At 57.9% G+C, this 12902-nt stretch overlaps 1 protein-coding gene across 1 annotated transcript; it reads left to right on the top strand.

The window, feature by feature from the left end:
* Positions 1-2611: 2611 nt before the first annotated feature.
* FANCG (FA complementation group G) lies at positions 2612-12193 on the top strand. Its single transcript, XM_068422112.1, has 14 exons — positions 2612-2698; positions 2914-3004; positions 3782-3913; positions 4565-4758; positions 5449-5617; positions 6783-6913; positions 7295-7441; positions 8238-8398; positions 8642-8708; positions 9183-9520; positions 9653-9708; positions 10297-10434; positions 11337-11472; positions 12025-12193. Exons 1-14 carry the CDS (start codon positions 2612-2614, stop codon positions 12140-12142), a joined length of 1965 nt encoding a protein of 654 aa, XP_068278213.1. The 3' UTR covers positions 12143-12193.
* The last annotated feature ends 709 nt before the right edge of the window (positions 12194-12902 follow it).

Raw genomic sequence — 12902 nt, 5'->3', positions numbered from 1 at the left:
GTTGGGGGCAGGAATGCATCATCCCACAAATAGATGAGCTCAAGGAGTCCCACCTTTAAAAACAGGTTATTTGCTGTATACTGTGACTGCTTGGTGGCCAGATGGTTCTCGGTGCTGAGGGGGCTGTGCTGATGCTTGCATTGGTGTGGAGAGGAGGAAGGGGATGGAGGTAGCAGCTACCCAGTGAATTTTCATGTAGTGTGAGGTTAGTCTAGATAGCACACACATATTGCTAAAGCCCAAGGCTGGAGCCCAAGTAGGTCTTGTTGTAAGCTTATAACCTGGTTAGGAGCTTGCTGCCTGAACACGCTTGTGCTGGCAGAAGTCCTTATGGTCACTAATGCTGTAGAACTGGCCCCTGATGTCCCCGCAGCTGCCACCCAGGCCCCTGGTCTTCCTTCCCTCCCGCCTCTTTCCATGGCTGCCATCATGCTGCTCGAGCCTTCCTGTGCCTGTTGTTTGTGGTCAGAGGTCAGCTGGCGCTTGGGCATCCTCTCCTCATCACTCTGTATCGCCCCTCTACCTTTCTGCTGGGGCTGTAGGCTCACAGCCCTGGGAAGCAGAGGGGACAGCAGAGCCGTGATGCCATGAAAACACGCACACTTATCTCACCGGAGACTAAACAAAACTTGCAGTAACAAAGCTGCAAGTACATTCTTGTCACTGCAGAGATGCCAAGGAGTGCTCGCTGCTCGGCCAAGGCAGACTGGCTACTGCACCAAAGAATGCAGATTCAAGAAGACAAGTTTTCCAAGGGCTGAAGATGCTCTTGCTTTTTTCGTTGACTTTTTTGGTCCTTGTCAGCCTTCCTCAGCTGCCCTCAAGCTGATTATTTGGCTGACATTCTCCTGAGTGTGCCAGGGATGACGATTAGTATTGGTCCAAGGCTTGGCGACCTTGGAAGCATGCTGCTGATGCTAGAGCAGACGTGGCTGGATTTGCTGACTTAAAACCCCAAGGAGTGTCCGGAGGAAGGTGCCATCCTGGTCCAAACCAAGGCTCTTTGGGAAACCTGCCATGCTGAGGAGCAGGCTCTGCCCTACATCCCCCCAGCTGAGGTTGTCACTGGAGCCTGCTGGGTCTCTCCTGGAGCACTTTTTCTGGTCCCTGTGTCACTTGGCCATGCGTGACAGGGGACGTGTCATCCTCAGCATGCTCAGCAGAACAGTTTCGTCCTGCACTCCGCAAAGCTGCTGCTCTTTGGGCTTTTGCAAGCATTCTGTGTGTGCTCCATGGCACAGTTCACAGTTCACTGGGCTCCTGCCCAGTGCCCTGTCTCTCTGGACAGGGTAGAGCTCCACTGGGAAACTTCCCTGGCTCAGGCCAGCAGCGGGACGGTGTGTCCCGTGGTCCTGGCACGGGCCACCAGTGGAATTGTGTCTCATTTGTGCCACCTGGAAAATGGCAACCAAAAGCCACCACCACTGCAAAAGGTTGTGGCTGCTGGGAGCATCTCCCCACCCCGATCCATGGGGCTGGTGCTGCTCGCGTGGCCGTCCCGGAGGATGGGACTGCTGCAGGGAGGCCAGGGCTCGGCACACCACCCTTCCCACGCCCTTTTCTCTGTCCCATCTCTCTCTATTCTTCCCTCAACACTTCAGGCTGCTTATTTATGCCAAGGCACTGTCAGTTCTCAGTGTGTGTGTCTCCTGTTCCCTGGGGAAGCAGCGGTGCCGCCGTGCAGGAGCAGGGCTGGGGAGCAGGGCTGGGGAGCGCTACCCTCTCCCCCGAGCTTGGACTCGACTCTCTGTGTGGCTTGGAGTGAGATTGTTCTGGTTTTTGTTATTAACCTCTCTGTGCCTCAGTGCCCCATTTGGGGTAGAAAAAGGGGATGGACCCTGTTCTGGAAAGCGATTTGGGAGCTCTGCATTCAGCTGGTGTTATGCTTTCCTGGGTATCTGGTTGTTAACGCTTTCGTTCCCGTTCAGCAGCTACACTGTGAAGGTGGAAGTGATGCTTGAGTCTCTCCTAGGAAGCAGAACCTTTTTTTCCTTCAAATAAACCCCAAAACAGGCAAGTTGGCAGCACTCATTCACCCCACAGCTGCGGTCCTTGGGGCCGGTGGCCCGCGTCCAGCCGCACCTGCGTCCGCTCGCAGCGCTGGGCCACCGCTGTCCTCCCTCGCCGGGGGCTGCCCCTTCCCTAGCGCAACAGGGTGGGAGCGGGGGGGTCTCTTCGTTATTAAATGATTCATTCATTAATTGGTGGTGGCGAGATTTGCCATCGGAGGGTGGTGCGGGGCTTTGGGCGGCTGCAAAACAGATGCCTGCAGATAAAGCCGTGAGCTCCGAGGCGGGCGGTGGGTGTCTCCTCCTCCCCCCCCACCCCCGGTGCGGGCTGCGGGCAGGTGGGACCCCTCCGGGGCCGGCCCGGGTCTCGCCCGCGGCGCTTCGCCCAGCGCCGAGTCTTGGTTCTCCTCGGCCACCGTCCTCCCGGCGGGGCGGTGGCCGGCTCCGCCCCTTCCCTCACGCCTGGTTGTTGCCTTGGAGACAGCCGCTTCCGGTCTGTGCCGCTACCCAATCGCGGCAGCGGCGCGGCGGGCGCCGGCCAATCAGCGGGAAGGCGGGAGAGGAGCGGCGCGCGCGGCCGGGCGGCGGTGGCGGCGGCGGCCATGAAGCGGCGGCGCGGAGCGGCCCCGGAGCCGGGCTGCCTGCAGGCCTGGGCCGCCGAGAACCAGGCCCTGGCCGGCCGCTGGCGGGTGCGGCGGGTCCCCTCTACCCCCACTCCCCGTTCCCTGAGCCCCGGGGCTGTCCTTCCTGGGACCGCGCTGCCGCCGGTGCCGGTTGCCATTGGAACGCCGCTGCCCGGAGCTAGGCCGCAGCCTGCCCGTGGGTCGGGGGGCGGGAGTGGAGGGGGCGCCGCGGGGCGGGCTGGCCCTGTCGCCAGGCCGGTGGGTGAGGGTCTCCCTTGCAGGCAGCGAGGTGCTCGGGATCCGGCGGAGCGGCGGCGCGGGAGGCGCGACAGCAGCAAGGCAGCTTCGGGGAGCTGCTCCTGAGGATGCGCGGTGAGTGGCGGCCCGGTCGGCCGGGGACGGCCTGCCCCGTGCCTTGCCTTCACCCTCCCCCACGCTGCTGTCCCGGACCCGAAGCCTGTGGGTGGGAAGCACCAGATGCCGGGCACTGGTGTTCCTGGCTGCAGCTCCGGTATCCAAGTGCTGGAAACAAACTTCCCAAGGGAGGGAGGTGAAACGTTCCCCACTGCCCTAAGCTGAACTGGGCCTGCAAAGGGATCAACCTTGCAGTTTCATGGCTGGGCTTTTTTTCGTTTGTTTTCTAGCCCAAACCTCTACGTAATCTTGCTGGGGGATGTCGGCAGAGCTTTGGGGTTTCTGGAAAAAATGAGGCAAACTTTGTCCTGGCAAGCTGGGGAAGGGCCTCCCTGCCAAAACTGTGGTGTAGAGGAAGCCTGATGAGAGGGACAGGGACGTACTTAGGGAAGCACAGTGTGAGAAACCTGTGCGAAAGGGTAGATGTGTGTTGGAAGCGGGTAGGCTATTGATGCTCTTTTGGGAGAGGCAAAAGGCCTCAGTCCTGGAGGACTACAGCACCTGGATAGCTGCGGAATGGATGTCTAAAGCAGTGTCAGCAGCTGGAGGGCTGACAGCTGCTCTCTCCCTAGGCAGTGCAGTTCCCAAGCTGTTAAATCTCAACATAACAACAAAAAAATACTTGTGCCAGGACACTTCTGTTGTCACAAGGCTGGGTGATGACACCTTAGTGTGGATGGTTGTTAGGTTTTTCCTAGCCAGCTCAATTTCTTCTTGGGTCGGCTGTGATCACAGGGCTGCCGGCTGCCCTCCCCACCCTGCCTCTGGAGCTTACCGTCCTCTACAACTCCTTGCTGTTTACTATGGGAGCATCTGACTCTGCCATCGAAGGAGAAGCAGAAGGAATACGCCAAGGGCTCCTCAGGGGTAAGGAGATTGTTCTGTGTACAGGAGCTCCTTGGGGTGAGGAGATTGTTCTCTGTGCTTTGGAGATGTGCTGTGAGTGGCCAGAGGCGGGGCAGCCTGTGAGCAGGGACACCTGGCTCTGCCGGGAAGGGCAGGAGGTGGCGTGGCTTGCAGCCAGGGATGATGCACAGCTGCCTGTCTGTCTGCTGCTGCCACCTGCAGGGGTGGGCCAAAGGTTTTAAAGGAAATGAGAGTTTTCAAGGTGTAAGGTGCCAAGTCTCTAGCAAAGTTTCAGTGACAGTAGAAAATGAGTGTTTTCTCTAATTACAGTGTGCTGGCTTCAAAGAAAACCCACTGAAATAGGCTGCAGGTCAGGGTGGGATCTGCAGTGTTGGCACATGCTTACTTAGGGGCAAGAGACCTCAGGAGGACTTGGCAGAGCTGGAGTCATAGCTCTGAACCGTGTGTTGTCTCCTGAGCGTGCTGCTGTTAACTCCACTGTCTGAGAGCTTGGTTTCCATGCTGCTGAGGCCAGGCCAGCCCTGTAACCCCATTCTTTCCCTTGCTACAAGGAGCCCGTGCTTACTTGAGGCTCTCTCTCTTGGGAGGATATCTGTTACAGGGCAACCGACCTGTTGTCTCATGGCTGGGCTTTTTTCATTTTTTTTTCAGTTCTTGAGGCTTGTGGGGCCTGCGGGCAGGATCTTAGCACTGAGGAGCTGTGGCAGAAGGTGCTGCAGGAGGTAACTGCGGAGGAGCTGCAGGCACCTTTGCACCGACTGGGAGGCCTGCAAGCAGCGTGGTGGCTGGCAGCCCACCGCCTGGGAAGCACCGCTGGCCTCTTCCACCTCCTGAGCAACGCTGGGGTAACTGAGCACGGGCGGATGCTGCGCTCCCCGTTACCTGCACTGGAGTATCTGCGCAGATATAAATACCTGTGGGTTTGCTAAAGGAGGCAGAGCTGGTATCAATAAACACCACTCTGCAAAAAGTTGCTGTGGCATTTGGAGACCTGAACCCATCAGCACTGCCCAGTCAGCATGAGTAATCCTCTCGCTGGCATCCATGCGTAGCCTCATGGCCCCGAGTGCGTTAGTGGGTCCCAGAATACCTCCTGGGGCCCTGGACCTCAAGGTGCCAGAGAATAGTCTTGAGCAGGCTGGAAGAGGGCTGCAGGTGGACTTGCAACCTCTGTAGGGAGCAAACTGTGAGCAGTGGGATGTAGAGGAACCTTCTCTGCTGATCATGAGGGTTGTGTGAAGGCTGTTGAGGGGTCCCACCTTGTCAAATGCCCTCTGATGGCACTTGGATCTGCCTTGCCAGGAGGTCCTTGAGGTGCACCTGGCTCAGAGGTGGGGAGGTGTTGCCCTGGGCCAGGCAGGAGTCACTGCAGCAAGCAAATTGCAGTTGAAGTGAGGGGGTGGTAGGACATTGCTCCCCAGCACAGAGAGCACTGTCAAAGGGTTTGGTGAGACCTCTGTTTCCCCATGCCCTGGGGTCGGTGTTTCCTGCGTCCCTTCAGCATTCCCTGCTTTCTCTCCTCTGTGTATTTACAGGACTCGGGGAGAGCTTGCTGCACCGAGGGGGAGAACGAACTCCTCTCCCTGCTCAAGGCATGGCGAGTACCTGCTGAGGAGGCCTCCCTGCCCCTTGTACAGCGCACCGAGGACTTGAAAGGGATCCTCTGCACCGCAGCAGCCTTCCTGCAAGGTTTGTGTGCAGGAGGTACTTGTGCCAGCACAGCCTCCCACTGCTCTCCTGTCACAGGACCCCTCTTGCTGCTTTTTTCCTGGTTTCTCTTCCCAAGCAAACCAGCCCTTGGGGTTTTCTGGGCTGTTCCTTTGGAAGAGGGCCTGGGCTGAGCCTCTGGGTCTCAGCTTTGCCCTTTGATATCCAAAGAGCTTCTCTGCTTTTTGCCCAGCTAAGTCTTTCTCTGCACTGTCACAGGGTTCCTCTGCCTGTCTGTGGCTTTAGGTAGGTGTCTGGGCCCTGCAGTGATCTTGTATAAAGCAGAAGGCTGGCAGGGGTGTTATGAGGATTTTCCTTTCTTCTGTCTTTCTTCTGGCACTTGCCTTGTTGCACACACATTGTTTCTGTCGGGTTAACAGTGCTGCAGGAGCCATGCAAAGCTGTTGTGCAGCTTTGTAGCCTGGTGTTGCAGCAGGTGATGGATCTGATCTGACTGCTGCGTTCTGTCCCGCTCATGGTTTTCCCTTGCTTGCTGTCTTTGACAGCCCCAGCAGCTCTGAGGGCAGCCAGCGCTGCCTTGCTGTGCTCAGGCTGTGGGGCTTTCCTGTGAGGAGGGAGGGCAGGAGCTGCTGCCCACAGACCTCTTAAAAGCCTCTAGGGTGGCAATAGCACTTCCAGCATGGAGGTGGCAGATGTGAACGTGATGTAGGCATGTGAGAGTGGCCTCAGAGGGAAACTTGAAACGGGGATTGAAAGAAAAGCAAATACCATTAATGATAAATATTCACAAATTAATATCCCAAAGCATCCTGCTGGGAAATGGCCCAGATGTGCTGGAAAAAGTCTTTCTGGGATTGTGTGTGTGCTTCCGCATCTGCACCACTGCTGCTGTGGATGAATGCACAGGTGGACCTGCCCAGCACCTACCTCTGCCCTTGTTCTGGGCCAAGGCAGGCGTCTTGGTATCTGGGCTTGGAAGCTGCTATTACTTCTGCTAGATGTTTCTGTCAAGTGGCTGTTCTCTTGCAACACCATCTAACCAAAGATGGCAGCTTGGCACCATCCTGCTGCACACTGCTGGGTGTGGAGGGGGTCAGGCAGGTCCCTGTGGCACTGGGAAGAAAAGGGCACATACGTTTGTTCGGGGACCAGGCGGGGCGGGAAGTGGAGCCGCAGAGCTGAGATGTTGGGTCTGTCCTAGGGCTACAGGAGCTGGAGGCTGGGAACTTCCCTGCTGCCTTCTCCCTCCTTCAGGAGGCTGCGGGAGGATTCTGCTCCAAGAGGGTCCTGGCCCAGATCTACACCTGCCTCAGCTGCTGCGCTCAGCGAATGGTAATGGCCAAGCATGTCTCCCGTCAGTGGGGAGAAGGGAAATGCAGCCTAGAGCAGGGTGGGGAGGCTCAGGCTGATGTCCTGCTGCCTCTGTGTGGTCCTAGGCTGCTGCAGGAAGGCAAGGCCTTGAGAGAAGTTGCCTTTGTAGCCCCAGTCTCCTTGGACAGCTGCAAAATCTGGGCAGGGATTTTGGCTGAGCGTAAAGGGTTGCTGCAGAGAGAGAAACTCAAAAACCAGCCTGAGGAGAGCTGTCTTTGGCTAAAGTGCTTCCCTTGCTTAGTGGGGATGGCTGGGGAAGCAGAGCAGGGATCTGGATCCCACCGAACAGTAAAGATGTCAGCAAGATGTCCTTGCAACATGAATGTCTTCCCATCTAACTAGGGCAAGCCTCAGACAGCCCTTCAGCACCTCAAACGGGCCCTCCAGGTAGACTTCCAGTGCCTTCCTGCCCTGTCCCACGCGGCAGCAGTGTACCACGAGCTGGGGGAGACTGACGCGGAGCTGCAGGCCCTGGCTTTGCTCTATGAGGTTTGTCTGCTTTCTGTAGTTCTGGGCTGATTTTTGCCCAGCAGATCCTGCACACAGCTTCAAGCAGGCTCCTGCCTTCGAGGGGGCTGTTTGACTCTGGAGGGTCTACAGCGATCCAGCCATGGATGGTGCTGCCTTCAGCAGCAGGCAGGAAGGAGCCCAGCAAGATCCAAAATTCCTGCTCAGCACCTGGCTGTTGGATTTGTCAGGACCTTTTGGTCCTAGTTCGTGTTCTTGGTGGCTTGGGAGAAGAGGTTACACTCTCATGTCAGAAAGTATCAGTCTCTTAATAAATCCTCTAATAGTAAAGAGGCCTTTAAAAGGCAGATTGTGGCTGTGGGGGGGTCTGCGCTAGCTGTAGCAACCTTGGTCTGCCTGGGAGGAGCAGGTCACAGCAGTAGACACGGAGTTAGCTCTTCAGCTGTTTGAAATCCATAAGATACAAACACGGCTGTGGAGAGGGATCTCTTGTTACGCACGGCTCAAGATCTGGTCTAACTACGTCTGCGGCAGCTCAGAACACCTTGAACTAAAAACCTGAGGTGATCTGGGTGATCTTGTAAATCTCCTGATGCTGTGTGGAGATCAGAAGTCTGCCTGTCCCTGTGCGATCCTGGTTGCTCTTCCTGGAAGCGGCTGTGCTGTACTGAGTGAGAACAGCGTAGCTGTGCTTATGAAGTGCAGTGCTTCTGCTCATCTGGCTGCATCTCCAGATGCCAGAAGTGGCAAGTGATTGCAGCTGCTCAGGACTTTGACCAGCATTGTGTTGACCATATTTTCTGTTCCTGTTTCACAGGCTCTGGAAAAAAACCCTCCAGCAGCTGCTTCCTCTAGTCCATATTTCCTAATCCGAACAGAGCTTCTTGTCCACACACCACTATTAGCTACTCTCCTTCGCCACTGCCACCCCTCTGAAGTGAAGTACCTGCTGGCACAGCGGTGTCTCCAGGATGGGAGGTAACAGTGCTTCTGGTCTGCTTGCAAGATGTTGCTTGTTTGGCCAATGTGGTTCTCTCTGTGCTCCTGGAAACCGTCCAGCTCAGTGCTGCTGTTATAGGTCTACTCAAAGCATGGGTATTATGACCAGGGCGAGTGCAGTGCAGCGGGAGCCTGTGGGCTGGCAATCCAGGTTCCACCTGGCTGCTGGCTGTTCTTGGGGTCCCCCTGCTCCTTCCACTGCATGTCCTGTCCCCATTGCAGGGTGGCTGATGCAGTGGAACATTACCTGGATTTTCTGGCTCTGCTTCAGGAGGGGCTGCAGCAGCAGGTAGGTGTCCTGGTGAAGAGCTCCCTTGGTGACTTGGTAGATGAGGTTTGGATCCTCATCCCAAGACCTGGGCATCACCCCTGGACTCCAGGTTTCAGTGCCCAGTTTGAGATGTGAAGGAAACGAGGTGAGGGCACTGGCATCTCTGACCTGTGGCACATCTGTCTTTGGACTCACACCAGAGACCACTTGCCACTGCTGTTTGGAGAAACAGCTTCCCCTTCTCTGTGGGGAGCAGTTGTCTGCCTGGTTTTGAGCAACCTTCACTTCAAGAGTAGGGATTTGCCACTTCGACTGCTGATCTGTCAGTGCTTCACAGCTTCTGCTTCCTCCAGCAGACTCCAGTGTCTGTGGGAGTGGGTCGGAGCTTTGCTGGGCAGCAGCTCCGGCTTCCCAGTAAGCACAGGGTCATTCTGCTTGGCTGGGTGCTGTGCAGTTCTGTGTCTGAGCACCGCCATTGCCTTTGCTCCCCAGGTGCCCCTAGATGGTAGCTCAGCTCTGCCCAGGATCCCTGAGGTGTTCCTGGAAGCAGCGTCCGCCTTGGAGCAGGCTGGAAGGCACCAGGATGCCATAACCATGTGCGAGGAGGTCATCAGCCGGACGACTGACCTGATCCCACGTATGTTACGAGTGGAGGAGAGGCTGGAGCAGATGGAGTGCCCGTCGCCAGGGGCAGGGCTGGCGGGTGGACTCCTGTCCCAGAAGAAGGAGCGTCTGTGCTGCCTTGCCTGGAGAGCAGCTGGATACCTGCACCAGGGCTGGGCGTGGGCCATGCTGGGCGAGAGCAAGGAGGCCGTAACACAATTCAGCAGGTGAGGGAGCCTTGCTGGGAGAAGGGGCTTCCCCGGCAGGCAGCAATGGCTGGTGGGAGCTGGCCTGACTTCTTGCAGCTGGCTTCCCAGCCCAGGAGTGGTAATGAAGCTCCCCTGTCCTCCCACCTACAGGGGCCTCGGCGATCTCTTGCGAGTCCAGCTTTATGGGTCTGGCGTTGAACCGAAAGGTGGGATGCCGCACAGCTGGGACCTGTGCGGGGCCTGGCTGGGTCGGGATCTGCATGCTTGGCAGCAGTGGGGACAGGAGCAAGACGCCGGGCCCAGCATCACCTCTGGCAGGAGGTGCTTGTCCCAGCGTGCTGAGCTCTGCGCCACGCTGGAGCCTCTGAAGGGACCGGCTGGTTTGGTTGGAGCAGGGTTTGGCCTCGGCTCTGCCTCCTTCCCCGCTGTCTAGGTGACAGTTAAATGGGCTGTGAACTGGGAAGCTTCTCCAACTCAGATTTCAGGGAGGAATCTGTACCACTTGTGCAGATGGGCAGCTACAGGCCAGGCTGCTGCTGAGGTCACTGTTCACCACAGCCATGTAACGTACCAAGCTCTTGGCGTTCTTCACTCTTGTCCTCTGCTGCCTCTTGGCCTCTCCCAGCCTGTCAGAGAGGCTGAGCTCTGTCACTGGGGCTTCGGGGAGCTGGAAGACGAGCAGCCCAAGTAAATGTTCAGCCTATCCTGACTGCTAACCTGACTCAGCCTGCTGGGACGAGGAAGGGAACGTCTGGAGGGTGCTGTCTCCAGCTGTGTGTGTCTTTCTGTTCCAGAGAATCTCCTGCCAGAGGTGGAGGTGCTTCAGAAGATCAGGTTGCTCTCCCTCATCGGGCGAGGTACGCAGTTCCTGGAGCTGGGGAGGCACAAGGAAGCCTTGTTGGATTTTCAGCATGGTTTGCAGATCTCACCAGGTAGGAGCCTCATTTTGGTGAGGAACAGAGGGGATTTCCACAAATTTGTCCTGGGCTGCTTTGCTGTATTCAGCAGAAAGGTCTTATGCTTTAGACCACGCTTATTCAAATGTCAAGGACTACAGTAGGGCTACTAGCAATGTTATGTACTTGAGATGCTTCTCTGGGGCCTAGTCGGCTCACTGCCATGGAGAAGGAGACCAAAACTATTGTCAGAGGAGTCTATCGGAACCCTGCCCACAACCTGTGCCCTAAGATAGCTTGGAAATTTCTCTTCTCCCTGCCCAAAGCCCAGCCTGGTACAGCCAGCTTTCTCCCAGAGAGGGTCTGCTTTCCCAAAACAGCACCGGGACTCTCGCTTCATCCTAGGAACCAGCATGTCTGTGCCTGGCCGCCCAGAGGCTGAGTACAGAGGCCTGTCAGGGAAAAGGGGAGCAGGGCGGGGAGCCGTACGTGTCCTGAGCACAGCTGAGGCATGGCTGTTCCCAGGGGTGCCCCTGCTCAGTGCTTCAGCTGTGCCCCTGCTCAGTGCTTCAGCTGACACGCTGCAGGGGTCTGAGCTTCATCAGGATCTGTCAAATCTGCTGGTCTCAGTCCTGACCGAGGCTCCCTCCCTTTGGGGGTGCAGACCTGCCTGCTAGGAAAACCCCAACCCGTGCCCGAACAGAGGTGTGGCTGGCTGTGCCGCAGGGCCGATGCCACCTGCCTTGGCTGCTGGCCCCAGGGTTAATTAGAGCCTGTGACACAGCCGGGACGGTCTCCTCCCCATTACACCACCTCTCGTCTTGCTCACCTCCCTCATCTGGTTTCTAAGCTTCTTTTGCAACACCCTGTGACCCACAGCAGCACTGGAGACCTCCTCCTCCCCTGCTCGGGGCTGAATCCCCCTTCCTGTCTTGCAGGTGACCCAGCTGCTGCCTCCTACCTGGTGCAGGCCTTGTGGAAACTGGACCGAAAGCAGGAGGCAGCAGCTCACTGGCAGAAGTTCTCCCAGAGCCCCCCTGGGGAGGATGGGCAGCAGGAAGGGCGTCAGGGAAGGTGTGTGGAGGGGTGGGTGGCATTTCTGCTGGCCACATGAGAGAGCTCCAGCAGTGCAGCCCGTGTTTCAAACTGTGTGGACTGTTTCGTTCAGCTCCCACCAGCCTGCACCCACAGCTCGGATCATAGAATCACAGGACGGTTTGGGTTGGAAGGGACCTTAAAGACCACCTAGTTCCAATCCCCCTGCCACAGGCAGGGACACCTTCCACTAGACCAGGTTGCTCAGAGCCCCATCCAACCTGGCCTTGAACACTGCCAGGAAGGGGGCAGCCACAGCTTCTCTGGGCAACCTGGGCCAGTGTCTCATGTGTCTGAGGAGCTTCCTCCACGTCTGCTCTGAGACACCATGGGCTGTGGCTCTGCAGGGGGTCCCTGGGGCACAAAAGAGCTGACATGAGCCAAAGCCCTGTTCTGTGATGACAAATGGGAGCAGGGAGGCTGGAGGCAGAGCAGAGGGCTCTGTGCAGCACACAGGAGCGAACCTCCTCGTCAGGCCACGGCAAGGGAACGCGGCGGTCCTGGCTGCTCCAACGCTCCCTTCCCTTTCAGGCCCTTCCCGTTGTACCTGGCTTCGTGTCTGAAGCAGGCCGTGTTCCCGCACAGCGAATCTCTTGCCAGAAGCATCCAGGATTACCTGGGGACCAGGAGTCGGGACCCCTTGAGCTGACCTGGGTTGTCTCGCCACCCCCAGCTGCTGCCATCTCCCCACACAAGGCCTTTGGGGACCCCTCCAGGACTCAGAATCTCGCCTGGATAAAGCTGGAGTCCCACAGGACTGACACAGAATAGATCTCCTTTTCTAATAAAAGCCTCAGCTCTATTTAGTTTTTCTGTGCCCTTTTTCCGGACCAAACCCGTGCAGCCACGGCCTTGGGGAGGCGGGTGCCCAAACGGGACTGGGAAGCGGGGTGTGGAGGTGGGGGGTCGTGCGGTCCCGCCCTGCCAAAACCACCAGAGACAAGAAAACCCCACTAAACCGTAAATACATGGGGGAAAACGGACGCGGGTGTGTTTGGGTGGAGGGGAAGGGCCGGGTCCCCCCACACCCCTTCACCCGAGGGAATGACCCCCCCGGAGCGCCCTCCCGCCGCTGCCCCGGCGCGCAGCCGCGCCGGCTGAGCCCGGGCGTGCCCAGCGCACAGCGCGGCTCCACGAGCACCCGCCTCCCGCCCCTTCTGATTGGCTGCAACTCTGCCGCCCGTTTCCCTTTCCCCGGGTGTTAGCCAATAGCGAGAGGAAATGGCCCTCGGGGCGGGACTTCCCGCCCGGATTTTCCCGTTGGTGGATTTTTGCCATTGGCTGCCCGGCCGGTGTTGCCCGGTGGAACGGCCACGGCAGGGGCGGCGCTGCGATTGGCTGACGGGTGTAGCGCTCGGCTCGTGACGGTTGGGAAGGGAAAAGGAGAGGGGCGGGGCGGAGGACGCAGA

Source organism: Nyctibius grandis, chromosome Z (assembly GCF_013368605.1).
Source record: "Nyctibius grandis isolate bNycGra1 chromosome Z, bNycGra1.pri, whole genome shotgun sequence".
NCBI lineage: Eukaryota > Metazoa > Chordata > Aves > Nyctibiiformes > Nyctibiidae > Nyctibius > Nyctibius grandis.
This window is presented reverse-complemented; position numbering and strand designations above follow the sequence as displayed.

Coding starts and splice junctions, on each gene's coding strand:
- FANCG (XM_068422112.1), top strand. CDS start 2,612: ATGAAGCGGCGGCGCGGAGCGGCCCCGGAGCCGGGCTGCCTGCAGGCC. Junction 5,618..6,782: donor GCAAGGTTTGTGTGCAGGAG/GTACTTGTGCCA, acceptor GGTCTGTCCTAG/GGCTACAGGAGCTGGAGGCT. Junction 10,435..11,336: donor TGGTTTGCAGATCTCACCAG/GTAGGAGCCTCA, acceptor CCTGTCTTGCAG/GTGACCCAGCTGCTGCCTCC.